The sequence below is a fragment of the Gavia stellata genome, chromosome 3 (genome assembly GCF_030936135.1).
Source record: "Gavia stellata isolate bGavSte3 chromosome 3, bGavSte3.hap2, whole genome shotgun sequence".
Lineage (NCBI taxonomy): Eukaryota > Metazoa > Chordata > Aves > Gaviiformes > Gaviidae > Gavia > Gavia stellata.
Window position 1 is genome coordinate 15,035,934 of NC_082596.1, and position 18,245 is coordinate 15,054,178.

Genomic DNA, 18,245 nt, shown 5'->3' on the forward strand with positions numbered 1-18,245 from the left:
GCAATGAAGCAGCACTACACTGGTATGAGAACTGATGAGCCAGCCTCATAAGCAGAGAGAAGAAGATACTGGCTTCGGAGTCTAGCTTTATCTAAAGAAAAAGTGAGAGGAACAGAATTGTTGTCTATAATCTTTCAGGTGAGTTAAAAGCAAACTGCAAGAAAAGCTATTTAAGTGATGCTGAGGGATCCTAAGGTAAAAATTAGACAAAGTTTTGGAGTAAATTTTTCTAATTGTTACTTGAGGCAAGAACTTAAATAACTTTTAGAGAACTGTAATAAATATACCAAAGGATTATGTGTTATAATATTCTGCAGAAGACCTTCCAGTTCCATGTTTCATAATTACATGATTTACACTGATATCTATGAAAAACCTTGGGAATACTACAGGGATGAATATCAGAGGCTGGCCTTTGAATGCCCTATACCAGGGCTCACAGCCTTTCTGAAGTCCTGTTTCATGTCAGCTGCAAAAAAGAAAAGTTCAAGTACTGCCTATATTAAGACATTTGCTGTTTATGTTAAGGCTTTTATTAAAAGTGGGTATGCAGATATACAGACATTCTTCATGTGCTTGCCGAAGCACAGGAGCTGTAAGTATGACGAGAGACGTCCATGTTTGTGAGCATGCTTCCTTGCTTTTGCAACAGGGTTTTACTTTGTTTTTCATTTTTATTGTGCAAGCATACAATAGTCCTTACGTGGCTGATTAGAAGGATAAGTATTTAACTGGCCTGTCATGATCGTGCGTTCAACATCAAACTAGAGGCAAGTTTTCCTCCAACGTCTGAGGGAAATCCTATAACCTTTGTGACAAAAAACTGTGTCAAAAAACAGCTGGGGATCTGCTGTGAGGAAACCCCTGTCATAACCTGACTATTCTGAGGGGTTATGCGTTGGTTAAGGTCCAGGCTGCTGCGGAGGCAGATCCAGGTGTTGGGCCCTGTACCTGGACTCCTCCTCGGCTGCCTTACTTCCACCCAACTCTCTAAAACGGGTGTATGTGCAATACCAAACCAGTGCCCACAAAACGATGTTTGAGAATAAGAGATAAAAAACAGTGTCCACTGGGCCCCCAGAGAAAGAGAAGTAATCCAATCAAACATCGGCATTGCCAACTTATATACGATTTATTCAGCATCTATAGATTCACGAATAGAAGCTATGCGTGATATAACTCTATCCAGATACTCATTAATAAAGACATACAAATAGCTTATCGAAATTAAGCAATACAAACCAAACTTACAATTGCAATTACGGCGACTGGCAGTGTCATATGGTCAAGCATCCTTGGCCGGGAGGATCTCACCACACTAGTGAGATCCTCAACTAGTTCTGTCCTAAGTTCAGCTTTTATATGAAAGCTTGCTTTACCTACGCACAATTACTTACAGCTATGATCCGAAATCAAACCACAAACCACAGACCGACTGTTTTTTCACAAAATGCACTACAAGGTGCTTTTTACAATCGGGCACCTTTTGTCAAAACTCACTAAAGGGTGCTTCTTCTGATCGGGCGGCTTTTGTACTAGGTACTTATGGGTAATTGCGGTTTGTATCAGCAACGTTCGGATGTTTCTGTGAAAAGAGGAAAGGGGGAGTTGTCAGCTGCTACACGTCAGCCGCTACAACCCCATCAGTGGGCTAGCAGTATGCATAGAGGCCAAGGGTCTGGTCTGCATCCTTGCTAAACCAAAGTGTAGAAGCCAGGAGGAGCTGCAATGGCAGAGGATTCCTCTACCAGCTCCACAGCCCAAGTCTGCATTTTACCCTTGGCTGAAGTCTCTACATGTCTGTACTCAGTTGGTTTTTGTGCCTCCACGTGCAACACCCACTCATCCCGCTGAGACCCAAATCCCCAGGTTTGCAGGAACCTCCAGCCCCTCATCTGAGATCTTGTGAAGCTACCGTAAAGAACCCGACTACATCGTCATAGTCACCCTGGTCTTTTTGAGCCTGGAATTTGTCTAATTTTACATAGTGGCACATGATTTTTTTAAAAATTTATTTATTGAGATAATATAGAGTATGTAATTATTAAAGTAAATAAATCAAAATAGGATAGAAGCCTAAACAGATTCATGTTACAGCCTTTTTCAGTTCCCTTAAGTTGTCATGTTTGCTTAAGAAAAACATTGCTTTGAGTGTAAAATATAAGCCTGTATGACCTTCACAGCCAGTTGGAGGCAACAAATCAGTATAATCCTAATTAACATTCTGCTCATTTATGTATGTTTTTCTTAAAGAGAAACCTGTAACATCCAGTAAGATTTCACTGTGAGTGCCAAATGAAAAAGAAGAAATGAATCACCATCTATAGAGAAAAAATGAAAAATGTCTCAGAAAGCTATTGATTGCCCCAAACTACACTGAATGAGTTCCAAATGCATCTATGCCAAATGGTAACAATGATTTTACTCAACAATTCTGCAACATGACACCACTGTATTAATTTTTTAAACACAGAAGGGACTGGTCTCTGACACAAATGTTTTAATGATAAAGAACCGTCCTATCAGCTTTAAATCTCTTTCTTTATCTAGGTCATACAAACATGTAACATGAAGAATTACGGTATATGAATTTAAGGGGATTTCTCAATGGCATGAAGTTACTCACTGCTTAAATTCTGGCAGGCTAATGAAGAACTTCATCATTAAGGAAAATGTATTAATAAAAATCCTAGTTAAAGACTAATTCTATTTAAATTATTTTACTTTTGCAAAAATCTAGCCTGGGGATGGTTTCTTTCGATGAGCTCAGCATTTTTCTACATCTGATATATGATACAAACAGATACAGAACTGCTGCATAACCACTCTGTATGAATAGTTCCTTCTGTCAGGACACTATCAAGGATCTTGTCTTGTTTGATTAGGCCTTGTTAAATGTTCACAAGTAGATGAGCTTTGAAAATATAAATATTACAGAAGCGTTCTTCCTCTGCTATTAAGATTAAATGGAAATTTTCCTTTAAAATAATAAATAAATCAATAAGGAGCCCAGAGAAGTTCTGCTGCTCTACTGAACAGCTTGCTCCCATTGCTGGGCCATGTGTTTGCCATTTCTCATTCTAGGCAAAACTCTTTCTCCACACATGCAGAAAGCTCAGCAAACAGGTATTTATGTGCTCTGACACTAAATTCAAACTGTGACTTCTTACTGCTTTAATAACTCAGAACATGAACCCTGACCCTTATTCACCACGTAACGGCATCAACTTTACATAGGCTATCAGCCTCAGCTGCACGCTGGTAGACTTGGATTACAACAATATGGTTATGTTTACAGCATACTCCGAACTCTGGGTCAGGCCTGAACTTGAATCCAAAACTCATGTTGCACAGACAGCTAGGGATAGGCTTTAGATAGGCAACAGGACAAGAGGAGGTGAGAGGTTAGGGCCCGTACTGTGCCTTTACACAGACTCAGGTATTCACCTCCCATCGGTGTAAATGGCCCAACACTGTGTGTTAATCCTAAATCCAATTCATTTACTCAAGACAAGCCTTGACATCACCTGTCCTGAAGAAAGGCAGGATCTGTAGGAGCCTGGGTATGGTTGCTCCTCAGATGGTGTCAACGACCACAGTTGGGCAGATGGACCACAGGCACTTCTTGTTGTAGCTACCCAGACACGTGGAGGCATGCTAAAAAGCATGCCAAGGTTTAGTCCATTACTCACCCTGGCTGTCAAGGCACAATACAAACAGTGTCAATTAGGTCTTAATTTGAACGTAACTACAATGAATGAGCTTTCTGAATGCTGAACTATACAAGATTTCAGCCCATCTGTGAGTAGGCTGTGCACATACGAACTGCTGAAACAGCAAAAGGTTTGTGGCCACTGAAGACATGAAATCATTGATCAAGTGGCCAACACCTTTCTGTGCCTTTTTCCACAGGTCTGTCACTTTCTGAGGTGGAATACTGGTATTTTACATTAAAAGATGCACTGTGTACACTCTTCAGCCTGCAAGCAAAATGTCACAATTTCCAGTCCACTGGAACTTTTCCTTAGCCACTGGAACTTTTCCTTTATTTACGTTTAAATAAATTCTTCTCTCTGTGTTTATTGTGCTTCTCCTAAACAGTTTACGCAATCCTTTTTTCTTCCTCCTTTGCCCCAGTAATGTGTTTCCCAAGAGTACAGTTGTTACTGGCCTCACATAAACTCAGATGTTCCATATTCATCAGAAAAGAAATCAACACAAAGTACAAACATATTTCATGTGAAATTATGTAGGATACACTGTTTCAGCTGGTGTTGATTTACAGATTTAACAAAAAAAAGTCATATGAAGTTCTTAATATATTAGTTTGGAGCAGCTCTAGCCCCTCTGTAGCCAAACAAAATGAATGCAAGCAATTATCTTTCAACCACCACTGATTGATTCATTACAGTAGGCCCAAAGTATAGCACTTGGAAAAAACACCACTTTATAGAAACCTAAAATGATTGCATTTTCCCCCATTATGAAATATTTTTAAAGGATCTAGGCCTCGCAGCATTGTGATAAAGCACAACGGCATACAGAGAAAGCAACAAATCTCATTGCTTTGTGCGTGTTGAAAGAAATATTATTATTTTCAAAAAGGTGAGATAATGTTTAGGCACATGCTTGATTTAATCACGTCTTTGATCGCATCTGTAAAGGCAAGGGAATATATCTCATTACCTTCCAAACAGATTATTGGATGAGACGCGCCCCTCCAAGGGAAGAAAGTGTTAACAGTTCTAATACCTTCTTCCCTCAACGTGGGACTGAAAATCCACCTTCCACAAGCAAAGCTGGAGCTGCTGGACTATGGAAAACCAGGAATTTATGCATACAAATGAACTCCCAAACTGGGCCCTTTGTGTGCAGCATGAGAGGATCTCAGAGTGCTCGATCCGTTTGTTGTATCGCCGTGCAGGCAGTGAGAATGGAGGAGCGGGTGGTTTGCCCTGAGATTACCGTTCCTCTTGTAATGCCAACACGACAGCCAGCAGGATTTCTGGCACTAACGTGATCTACTGGCCTTCCAGCATGTATTGCTCCGTACACTGCCCCCAATCTTTTCTCTATTCTCATCTTTCAATGACTGATATAAAACCAGTATGTCCTACGTATGCGTACTTTGGTTTCTGTCCCCCAGGTTCCTAAGAAATGGATCTACAGACAACCTCACAGACACCTTGAAAAGCTCTCTTGATGGTGGGAAGAGTTGTGATGTTGGCATCTCATGCACCTCACATGTTCTGGGGTAAAATCCTGGCCTGACAAGACGCTGTGGTCAAGGGAAGCAGGTTCTCACCTTCACATCTTCATAAAAATCTCAGATGAAACTGAGAGTTTTCAAAAGTTCTTGGGCATTCATTTGAAAATGCATACAATTCTCATCCTTAAATTTGCTTGAAAAGCTGGACAATGTGAAAGGAGTGGTACTGTCAATCACTGCATACGTTGTATAAACTAACCCAGCTGATTTTGCACTGAAGTAGGTTAGGAAGTATTCTCACAAGCCCTCCCACCAGTGCAACTGAGTGGATAATCTCTGGTTACCAGCCAGTGACAAAATGCTGATAATATCAGCCACCACAGCTTAAAGGAGACATCACGCTATGCCTTCATGAAATATAGAGTAATTCAGATTGGAAGGAATGACCTCTGGATGTCATCTGGTCCAACCTATACTGAAAGCATGTCCAGTTAATACAAGTTGCTCAGGGTCATGTCCAGGCAAGATTTTAGTATCTCCAAGCTTCTCTGGGACCCTATTCCAGTTTTTTACTTATCCACACAGTGAATAATTTTTTACAAATATCAGTTAGAAATTCCCTTGCAAATTTTGCCTACTGCCTCTTGTCCTATCCCTGTGCACCTTGGAAAAGACTCTCTCCCTGTTTCCCTACACTTTCTCATTTAAGTAGTTGCAACCAGCAGCAGTAAGATCCCCCTGAGCCTCCTCTTCTCTAGGCTGAGCAGACCCAGCCCTCAGCATCTTCTTGTGTATCATGTGCTCCAGCCCACCCCCACCCTGAGAGCCAGACCTCCTTGGGGCTTTTCTTGCATCTTTTTGCTGTCTATTTTAGATAATTGCATAATTTTGCATAAATAAAGGTTGAGATAATAAGCTCTTAATAAACCTTGGTTCATTTCTTTTGTTCAGTATGCTTTTAAGAACCTACTTTCATTGCCTTATCTAATTAGACAAGCAGCAGAATAATACCAATGGCTCCTACTATGGAGCCATTTTTCTTGTCACAAAGATCTACTTATTAATTTAACCTCATCCATTTCTACCATTTTCCAAAAGACTTGAATGGTCTGAGTTTGTCCAAATGCTATTAGTTTCAAAATTACTTCAATTGTCCACAAGTTTTTAAGCTTCTAGCCCCAAATAATTCTCAAAATGGTATTTGTACAATCTCTTTTGGGATTTGTACATGATAATGCTACTTTTAGCTTCTTCACATCACAGTCTCCCTCTGTTTGCACTGACCAAGCAGCAAAATAGCAGTTTAAGCTAGGCGTTACTCATTCTACATCTTACTAAAAATAGCTAGAGGAAAGTATAAGTTAATTACATCCTGAGCATCAGGAAACAATTAACAGCTTTTTGTTATATCACCCTGATTTCTAAGCTATACAATTATATGCTGCTGCAGAAAAGGATGTGTGATTATCAAGAGAAGGATCTTTTCTGCAAAAAATGAAAGGAAATTGTTGCACCGCTGACAATCAGTGCTATAAATAATGCTTAGCTAGTATCTTTTCAGAAGTCATTTCCATTATTTGCAATCCTAACTTTGAGTAATGTGTTGGCCACGTGCTGTCAGATTCTCCTCCCAAAGAGGATGAGCCTAAGTGCTGGACTCTGATTCCTCAGACAAACACTCACAACTTCAGCTTCCTGTGAATATTCTGCAATACTCATTGGAATTAAATCAAAAATCACTGTTTTTACGAACCATATTGTAATTATGCCTTGTGTTTGGTTTACCTCTTACACCAGAACTGAGAATGGCTTGAGAAAACACAAAGGAATGAACAGGCTTGCTTTAAGCAGCCCCAATGCTTTGAAGACACGAGTAACAATGTGAAGAGTAGCGGATGCAACATACAAACACTTCTTTTTAACTCCTGCCAATAAACTAATTTGGCCCAATATGCAGGAAAGTGGTGCAAACACAGAGCCAGCGGATTGTACAATAGTTCAGCTGAACACTAATTGAAACATTACAGCAATATACCCGTTTTGGCAATGGCCTGTAGTGAGAGAAGCAATGAAATAAACCCACATAAACTTCCACAACTCCGAGTCATAGGCCACTGTGCTAGATGGCAGCTGTGCTACTGGGGGGTGGGAGAATGTTCCCAAACCAGGTACGTTATATAAGATCCATAAAGGATAAATATGATAGTGTTAGTGCTGCTTATCAACAGAAGAACTTTGGTGTCTGCAAATTCCTCATGTAATGCACCTCCAGGACAGCTATACCTCTCCCCAAGAAGTTCAAGCTCTGTTCCAAGTTCTCCTTCCCTATTATCTTACACCTCAAGGCTTCTTAAGTGCATCGTCCTTGACAGACACAGTCTTGTCTGGCTCTTGTCTAGCTGGAATGCTCTTGGAAAGATAGTTTCCACAGCTCTTGATCTCAATCATGTTGCCCCTCTACCTGATTCCTTCCACTGCCTCCTCCTCTCCTGTCACATCACACACAGTATTACCGTGCTTATCTTCACCTTCAAGCTCCCACCTTTGCTGTCATCATCTCTCAAGTGCTCCTGGCTTTTGCTCTGACTGGGCACTTAGTTCCAGTTTTGCCATTCAGTTTTAAGTCTTCAAGCAAGCATCTTTGTGCTTGCTGCCTGAATACGCAGGAGGCACCCTCACCCAAACAGCCACAGAGCTGTCTGGATGTAGTCCCCCAAATCCTGTCCAGCATTGCTATGATCTCTACCAAGAACCTGACAACTAAACAGGGGTTGGTCAGGGGAAGAATGGATGAAAGCGGTGAGAAGGGGCTCCCGGACTGGCACAGCTGTACTTTAACATCTGGGTTTGACTCCATGAGAAGCCAATCTGACTGTGGGGTCCCCCACTAAAAGGTGTCTCTGGAGCTCCTCACCCCCTGACCCCAGGCCAGCTGACCTTATTCCTTGCACTGTCATTGGCATTAGTTTGACACAATGGTAACCTGGCTGAGCTCCCCAGACCCCATCATGGGGTCGTACACGCACCAGTGCAGGTGCTCCAGCCAAGCAGCAGGAGCCCCGGTCCAGGGGAGTTGGGCTGCCCTTTTCTGCAGCAGCAGCTAGACACATCAGCTCAACGCCGGTGTAAAACCCACAGCATGACCTGCAGTCCCCTGGTTCTCCACAGAAACCAGAAAACTCTCATCTGCCTGCAAATCCCTGTGACACAGCTGTGGTAGCCCCTGTAATCACCCACACAATTGCAAGGAAATGGAGAATTACGGCCTTGTAATGTGAAAAGCAGCTTCTATATTTACTCTGAATTAGCAAGCCCAATCAGGCATATTTTTAAATTATTCCTAAATGCACCTTCGGGAGCTGACTGCATTTACTGGATTGAGGCACCATTAAGAAGTAAACTATGAAGACTGTGAAATTATAGGGTTGATAATGAAGACAGGGAGTTGTGTTCTGAAGTAGTGTTGTCACTCTGGTAGCACTGTGATGTGCTGGTCATATAAATTACACAGCACAAATTTCAAAACATATGAAATGTCAATATTTGCCTCTATTCATGCACAATACCCTGAGAAGAGCGCAGAAGTAAAGCTAAAAACCTTGAGAGAAGTAATTCAGGCAAATTGCAAACATAGTTCCTGTTCCTACCTGGTAACAACATGTGCATTGGGCATTTAAACTGAACATGATTTTTATAGTCTGTCTTCTACTGGAGTCTGCAGTTTCTTAATGGGAATCCAGCAAATGTTTGACCCACGTTGAGTTTAGGCAAATTAAGCACTGAGGGAGTGGTCAAGCAAACCCAGCAGTGGCTGCTGCCGCCGTTCCCACTCTTCGTCCTTGACCATGTGTTTCTGCCGGCTCCCTCACCCCAGTGCTGGCACTGGCCTGACCTCATGCTGAGCCTGTTTAGAAAGTTAATTTTTTCTTGTTTGGCTTCAGCTGCTTTAGTTCCCTGAACTTCTGATCCCAGACGAACGCCAGTGAGCAGTGCAAGGGAAGTGATAAGAGCAAGGACAGTAGCAGCCTGCAGTTAGACCCACTGTATCAGAAAACCACAGCCTCAAACTGTAGTTCAGTGATGTGGGGTAAGCCAGCACCCGTTTCTCCCCCCGTACTTCTTCAGAGAAAGCTTTTATGTGGTCATGCAGTAAATCGGTTTGTAAAACTGACCCAACTGAAATATCAGCCATCCAAAAGCCCTGCTGATCACTTCCCCAGTGCAGGTCACCCCAGTGCAGGTCCAGAGATGCTTAAGCAAGTCCAAAGGAAGGGAAGCACAGAGGAGAAAACCAGGAGCCAGAAACACCTATGTCATTGTGGATACAAGAAAGAGAGGACCACTGCTTTCAGTGGAAGTACTAGCTCGAAGTTTTAGCCATCCAATTAGTCCCTCTCCACTTCTCTAGCTCCAGGCATACCTGGATCCCTGTGTAGCTGTACCATGATGAAGAGCCCAGAGAGAAATAGATGTAACAGAAGCAGACCTGCTGATGATCAGTGCCTGAGGAGGCTCCTTTGGCTTCACAGGTTTCTCTAGAGCCTGAGTGAGCCTGTGACACAGTCTGTGGGTTATCTTTTCCCTTTCCCCATGCTTCCATGTAACTCCATGCTTCAGAGTTTTCAAAAAATAAAGAAGCAAGATTGCACATTATTTTACTTCCACTCCTGCTGTATAGCACTCTCCTGGCAGTGTAGGTTTTTCTTTAAGATCAGTTTTACTCTTTCTGCTGCAAGGAACAAAAGCATATTCACAATACAGTCATTTCTCCTTAAGGCCACAAGAAAAATGTGGGATTCAAGGGAAAGGTCAAATCTCCAAACAGTTAAAAAAAAAAGATTACAAAAATTAAAAGTCATGACTGTTGCTGATATTTATGAAATTGATTAAAAATCCCTTCTCAGCTTTCCTTCTGCTAGCTAGTGGAGGCAAACTGCCTTTGTAAATCTGTCTCTCCATTCTATTATAATAACAATAGTCCTAGTTGAATCAGTGTAACTAAGGATCCTTGTGAGCCTGTGTTCAAATAGGTTTAAGCTGTATTTAATTCCAGCGGTTTATAAATTAAAATTGTTTAAAATATATGGTTTATATGTGTCGTGGTATGTGCTCTTGCTTAAGGAAAAAAAACCCAACAACCCATGACTAACATGTGAAGTGCATCCTTCACTCAACGAATGCCAGCGGTTCTGCCGAGACCTGAAGCTTTGCAGTTTCTGTCTTTATTAACCTTCAGAGCCTTGATGCAGTTTTTCTTCAGGGACCAGGTACATGAACCAAACCTGCTTAGCTCTTGCTTCTTATCCAGCCTTTCATCCCCTTTGCCAGTTCTTCATCAGCTTAATCTCCTCCCAAAAGACTTTATTTTGACAAGATGGCTGTAGTCAACCCTGGCCTTGAACACAGGAAAACAAGTATCTTTCAGTTAGCAAAGGGACTCATACAAGCCTGCTCTGCCAGGAAGAAAGGGGCAAAAGAGCTAACGCAACCACAATACAAGGGTTACAAAAACAAAAAGCAGAATAAGTGGCAAGAAAGGTAGAAGGGCCCAGAGCCTCAGGAGGGAATGTCTGTTTTTGAGAGCAGACCCTAAGCCAAGAGCTACCACTCAAGCCAGCACTCAGTGCCTGGACACTTAGTGATGGGGATGAAGAAGTCTACGTCAGGAACTTAGCTGGACCGTGAAGAGTCTAACGCTTGCTGCTGTGACAATATTGTTCACTTTCTTAAGTTTTACATCACAGAAAGCACTGAAATTCTTTGATTTACACTTCAAAAAGTACTGGAGCCTACAGATATAAGAAATACCTCAATTAAAATGAGATGCACTGATTCCTCCCTAGTCCTTGTCCATTTATCCCATAGTGAAAGATGGCTGACCTCCCTGCTGGCTTCAGTCTGTTCTCTCACTCTACAGATGTGACTTTGGAGGGAGAAAAGAGCAGATCCTTTCCTGAACACACTACCCAGAGATCCCCACCCATCCCGGCACATACAGTATCACCTCTGCATCTCCACGCTTGAGAGGTATTTTTCTCTGCGCTTTTGGGATGCCACTCTTGGGCTTGGTGTCTGACCTCCCAAACCAGAAATCCCAATCCCGACAGAGTCCCACTTCGGTTCCCCAAGTTTGGCGGCTTCACACAGACCCTCCCTTGCTGGCCAGACCCTGCTACTGCTGCAAGAAACCGCTACCAATTGCAGCCAATATTTGTGTTGCAGGGGCTTTTTCTTCAGAGCATACAGTGCCTACCCCTGCTGAGACTTGATAAATAGCTCAAATTCCTAGGCACTACCGCTACACAAATAGTAAATAATAATGACAAGTGATAGGAGGACTTCTCTGTCATGGTGTCAGCCTATGGCCGCTGCCCCCATAGCAGCAGGGATCGTGTAGTAAATGCAAAGCTAGATTGGTTTTGGCACATTAATTCTGCCTTCCCTGCACGAGCATCAACATCAAACCAGTTTCCTTCACCTGTTCATGGGCAGCTCCTCTAACGTACAATAAATGAAAAATATTCTTGCACATGCTACACACATCCAAGATCCTTTGCTTGCCTGCTGATCTCTGCTAACCTGAGACAAAAGTTAATGATTGACTCCATCTGGAATGGAATACATAAAATATACAGCACAAACCACTCGTACAACATCCGCCTTCTTGTGTACATAGCAAAAGAGCGATCGCTATTTGCACATGCGTTGTTAACTACTTGATCTCTGAGTTCTGCTTGAGGAAAGCTGCTGACAGGAACGACTGAATTATTAAAAGGCATAGCTTCAAGGAAAGAATTGAGCAAACAAAAGCCTTACGTCTTCAGGCTTTGAATAGCCAGAAATTTTACTGAAGGACATGAGAAATTGAGATTCCTGGCCCAGGAATCATATACATAAACATATACGCGTATCTCTCTCTCTCTCTATGCATGCATGCATGCTTATATATACATATGGGACTTGATGTCCTTAGAACTACTACAAACGGGCAAGATTGAAACACATGGGAAGGTGCATCAGGTATCAAAGATTCTAGAAAAAATGAACATACAAAATTGAGAAACACATGCTTTTTATAAAATTAAAATAATTTATATTAATTAAAATATATAATCGAAAGTGCTGTGATAGGGTAGAGTTAGCGGGAAACATCTTGATTTCAGAGCACTTCATTTTGCAGCTCTACCAACCCTCACTTTGAAACCTTTTCTTTCAGTGTATTACTCTGGTGGAACCTCACAGAGAAGATGATTGCCAATTTTTTGGTTGCTTGATTTTGGAAAACAAATTAATGAAAGTGAAATTATTTGGACAGAGAGTTCTGGAGCACTCTATTCCACAGAGATCTGATGATACAATCTCCTGTGTCCTATCCGCCCTGAAGAAGTCAGCAGACAAGAGCCTTCTCAAGTGAGACAACTGAAAATTATTTTTTTCAGGGTTAGTTATGAGCCCGATCAGTAGCTCTTGGCTAAGGGAAATGCAGCTACTGGTGGAGAACTAAGGAGGTTGCAAGAACATGGTGCAGGGGGTAGAAAAATATATCATCCCTCTAGGCGGAAGTACAATATTGGATTGGCTTAGGCAGATTACAAAATCTCATCTTAATGAATTCTGTCTCTGAAAACGGCATATACGTTTGTTTAATATCTGAAGATCGGTCAGGACCTGACTTGAGAGGAAGTGACCTCTAGTCAACTCTACATCTTTAATCCTCATGTTCCTTTTAGTGTATAAGCATACACAGTTGTAATAGCGCATCACTGGAGAGTTAATATACTTTCAAACACAGTGATAGCATTTAATAAATTATGTAACTATATGGTTAATATATTTCTGTATTATAGTAATACATTAAGGCTCTCTTGATTACTTCTCTCTAGAAACTGTTATTGTATGTGCCCTGGGTTCTTTGCACCTTAGAGTGCAAATGAACTTTTGAACCCTACCACCATGAAAAAGGTTGACTATTTATTGCTCAGAACAAGAAAAAATTTATGGACCTGGAAGTGCTATCATCCTTCAGAAGTTAATGGCTCTGAAAGTTATGCACTCCAATATGTTAAGAAGTTTTCTTAAAGTGATAATTTTCCTGAAGGGAGACCTTTGGAAGACCAGTGAAAACTGATATTGACTTTTCTCTTGCAGCTTCAAAATGTACAGCTGTTTACCACGTAAAACCTCTTTTGTAAGATGAAACTCATATACAAACTCTGATAAAAAGGCAAACAAATTTCTGTTGAACCATATCTTGCATTTTGTCTCTTCTGAAAGAAAGAAAAATCTCTAAGAAACATGCTTCATATTTCCCTAAGCAGAAAGAAAGAAGATGCTGAATTATAAGAACTATTCTATCAAAATCACTGGCTCATCTAACAAGTTTCCTAATTATTTACTCAACTGTTTAACATAAGTGTGAATCGGGAAAGGTGTTGCTTCTTGTAAAGGCTGGTGATAAAGAAACAATTAGCAGACAAGGAAGAATTCAGACACCCCTGACTTGTAAGACAGGCAGCCAGCACGTATATCAAAACATGCCCATTGAAACTGCTTTTGGTTGCCAGAGGCAAGATCAGCTCTACCTAAGTTAATGCTCAAACCCAGACAGAGATACTTTAATCCCTCTGCTGAAATGGGCACAACCTGTTGCCTTCGACTGGGATGGAAACGAGCTTGGAATTGCTCTGCTTCCGATAAAACTCTTATCGACTTCAGTAGTGCCATTATACGTCCCCATTACCAGGCTTCCAATGATGACTATCCAAAGCACTAAGGCTGTGACACTTTCCTTCAGGCACACCCAGCGAGACCGAGGAGGCTTGGGGACATTCACTTCCCCGGGGCTGCCCCCAGGCAGGTGTTTGCAGGCAGGGACATAGCGGGATGGAGGCCTCAAAGGGCTCTCCCGGTTCCAAGGAAGCTGAAGGCCCTGTGATCCTCTTAAGCGCAGCTCGCAGTTTCTTCAGGAGATAGGTCCATACTCATCACTTGTAACTTATGGAGCCTTTTAAGAGCTCTGTTGCAGCCATCCTCAAAAGAAAGAGCTCACCACTGAACAGCTATAGGGTCTCTGTAACTGCAGCAGAACAGAGGGAAGAGCTGGGTTTTCGGGTGGTTGGAGCTGTCAAGCAGCCAGAGCCCCAGCAGTTTGTCCTTGCAGGGCCATCAGTGCCTGGAGAGCCCGCCGCTGGATTGTGCCCATCCCAGCTCTTGCCTTGCTCTTCTTAGCCTCCTGCATGGCAGCGAGAAGCTGCCAAAGGTCTGTCCTGAAGTGCCACACTGCCGAGATCTTCAGCTTTGTTTCATGGCTGTCAGACTGATAATTTAAAGGCTCACCGAGAGCCAAACTTCAGAAGTCCTTACTTTAAAAAATATGTTCCCATTATCCAAAAGTAAGACTGAGTTAGGTGTTCGCTCAGCCAGCTCCTGGGGTTAGAGGCAGAGGACACTACTGGATGTAAAAATTTACCATGTTAGCTAAAACATGTATCAAGGTCCTGTTTCTTTTTCCATAAATCACCCCACCTATGGACCAGGATTTACATCACGGCCTTATCTCCCACAAACTGCTCATAACCAAAGCTGGTGGGTGTAAGCCCAGCACCAGCATGTGCCAGCAGCCAGCTCCCCGGGTGCCAGCAGACACAGCACACACCAGGGCAGCGGCTCCTGACCTCGCAAAGGAGAAACACAGATCACAAGCAACCGACGGACAGTAACAAGGAGAAGGAAAAAACTCTTTGGCCTCCTCCTCTCCCTCCCCTAGCCAGCGTGCACTTGGCTGGAGAGGGGAAGGGGGCACAGGGTTTCCATCCCCACTGGCAGCACTGCCAGTGTGCAAAGCCAGGCTCACCAAGGCGCTGCTCAGATGACTTCAGCCCTCACTGAGGAGGTCCCTGCCAGAGAGGGATGGATGTGCAGCAAACAGGCCACAGGAACGCAGGCTATAGGGCAATGCATGAGGCTGGGGCGAGATGGGCAATAGGAACTTCGTAAGGAATTTAAATAAAGCAGCTCTCATAAGTATTTGAGTTTAGACACACGTGCTGTTTGCTCCACTATAAGAGTGCTTTAAATACCTACATTTGGTTGGTTTTATGTAAGCAACACCATGCTCACAGTTTCGTTTTACACTTTTACTCCTAAGTTATGTGTTCATCTTGCAGTATGCAACACTTGCTCATATGCACTTTCACCCAAATACACACATAATCACCTGTCTGGCTGCATCACTCCCGCTGGGGGCTTATCTTGCATTTGTAAGCATCACTAAGAATAGAGTACAGTATGTTTCCTTGAGTGCATGTGCGTGCCGGTTTTCTATCATCTGTTTGCCTGCCCCAAAGGCGGCTGAGATAGCCTGTCTTTGATCCTGAAAACCCTCCATGTTTTCATTTAGCCTTAACAATTATACACTTCACTTGGACAGGAAAAGGGAACCTTTAAATGCAGGGTTGGCTAAAACTTGTCTACCGGACAGTCTTCTATCACATATTTTGTGGCTTTTATTGTCTGGAAAACTGAAGAAAACTAACCTCTTGCATAGAGTATCCCAACAGAGAAACAGAACAAAGCTAACAAAAAATTGGGGGAAGAGAGACAAATTTGGGTGCAGTTTCACAAGACCATTCCAGCTGACCCAACAGCTCACTGCTGCCAAAATGGAAGATCCCACTGCTTCTCCACTACCTCCTCTTCCTGCTCTTGGCTCCACATTCCCACCACCTATCTCCTGTGGGTTCTGGCAGTCAGCAGATGAAAAAACTAACCTACCTGCCGGATGACCACATTGGATCTGCTCCCAGGAACGTGCAAGAAGTATGCGAGCGGGCACAAGGGAGGAGGTGGGACTACCCAGCCGGGAGTGGGAAGTAGGAACAGGGTCAGGAGGAGAGAGGATCTCCCCTTTCAGGGGGAGCTAGACATTATGCAGGCTGTGTTGTTCATGAAACCACAGCCCAAGGAGATCTGGGTCACTTCCTATTGATTCGCAAAGGAATGTCCATAGGTAACTTCACAGGATGGGGAATAATTATTTTGTATCTGTAGATCATCCTGCCCAAAGACAGCACCATGTTTCATTACCTTAATAAATAAGATATGTCATCCTTGATTGTGATGCTAATGAGCTGATTCTAGGAGCCAGATTTGTTGAAGTTTCCTCAGTCTTCTCCATAGGGAAAGATTGCAAAGCTTTTGCTTTTACATTTAACTATGAGGTATATACAAAAATTAATGTGATCTTACTAGAAATTCTGTATTAGCCTTGAATCTTCAACTTCTAGTAAGATAAATTAAAAACAGCAGGATTCTTATCAGGGACTTGGATGAACAACTCAGCACTTAGTCCACCATGAAAAGCCTGTGTGCTGGTGCACCCTGTCACCTGAGGTTTCACTTCAGGCTACTTTGAAGAGGAATCTCAAGCTTGGAGCAGACATTGTTGTGTAATGGAGCCAGACCACTAAAACAACATTTACTCCCCAAACATGGATATCACTGGTGTGCATCGCAAGGTGTCTATGGTCCTTACCATGTGAATGCGACCAGTAACAATGTCTGCGTCTGTACTAGCAACAATGATGGCACGTCCCAAATCAAGCAACATTTCTACCATGTTGCAGTGTTTGTCTGGCATTTGAGCAAAAAGGTCAAAGAAAATTCATGCAAAAACTACTGGGAAAATATTTTTACAATCTCTTTCTAGTTACAAGTATAACACAAAATAATAATAGGATTTTTTATTCCTGAATCACAAGATGTTCCGTCAACAAACCGAAAGCCTTAAAATTCCTTTTTCTCCACTGTGGTGTATGGGTACAGATGGCACACTAAATACATCACAGAAATTAAAAATTAACTGAGTCAGGCATTTTTGTTAACGGTTTCTGTGCTGCACACAACTTCAGTCACACAGCACTGTTAATTACTGCTGGTGCTGCCAGTGAGGATCCCCTCCCATCTGCTGGGACCAGCTGATGCAAAATAAAACCAGGCCCTCAGAATGAGGAGCGCCTCTGCAGGGTCACTGGCCGGCCCCGCTGCCAGAGCCGGAGAGCACACGGGGCTCGTGCAGGAGCGGTTCGCTGCGCTGTTATTTCTCGCTGGCGTGCTGAAACATTATTGCTTATGGTTCGTTTGGGGGTTTTTTAATCTTTAAAGATGCAACTCTCCTTCTGCATCGCTTGAGCCCTTTAGCGATGCAGCACCCGTTCCCCCAGACGCCTCCTACCCCACGCAGGGGAGCAAAGGTGCCCGGGGCAGAAGACCCCCGAGGCGGTGACTTACCTCCCCGGGCTCGCAGCGCCGGCTGCCACCTCCCCTCCTCCTCCTCTTCCTCCTCCTCGCTGCGGAAAGCGGGGCCGGAGCCCGGGGACGCGCTGGAAGCAGGGCAGGTGCTCCGGTGCAAGGAAAGCCCGAGGGGACAGACCCTCGCCCTCCGCCCCGCAGATCCCCCTCCCGCCGTCGGGGGGGCTGCTGCGGACCCCTGGGAACGTGTCCCCGGCAAAGCGGGGGGAAGGCACCGCTTACCGGAGCTGCTCGCCGGTGAGCAGGACCTCGGCCATGTGCTCCAGCTCCGCCGCTTTCTGCTGCATGCTGCTCATGCCCTCCTCCATCGCCGCCGGCCTGCGGGCACAGCACCGCCGGGGGAGGGGGGAACGGGGACCCGCCGCCGCCCGCCCCGGCCGCGCTGCCCCCGCTGGCAGCTCCGAGGGGCGCCTCCCGCCCGGCCCCGGCGGCTGCAGAGCTTGTCGCCGGGGAGGGGGGGCAGCGGCAGCCCTCCACCCGCCGCTCCGGCTCACCTGAGCGGGGCAGGTCACTTTTTCCCTCGGCAGGCTCGGATCCGCCCCCCCCGCGCTTCCCGTGTTATTGTGTCACGGGCAGGCGGAGAAACACACGGCTGCAGCCGCCGCAGCCGCAGCCAGGCTCGCCGAGGCAGCAGCGTCCCCCCCCGGCTGTCACACGGCAGGGTCGGCGCTGCCTGCCCCCGCGGGAAGGGGCCGGCTCCCCGCCGGGGGCTGCGAGCCAAGCGGCT

At 44.2% G+C, this 18,245-nt stretch overlaps 1 protein-coding gene across 1 annotated transcript in view; it reads right to left on the reverse strand.

The window, feature by feature from the left end:
* Window positions 1-17,826, reverse strand: part of DEPTOR (DEP domain containing MTOR interacting protein) — a 74,827-nt gene extending 57,001 nt beyond the window's left edge. The window contains exon 1 of the mRNA XM_059815669.1: window positions 17,741-17,826. Coding sequence (XP_059671652.1) covers window positions 17,741-17,826 — 86 coding nt within the window. The remainder of the gene's footprint in view (window positions 1-17,740) is intronic.
* Window positions 17,827-18,245: the final 419 nt, after the last annotated feature.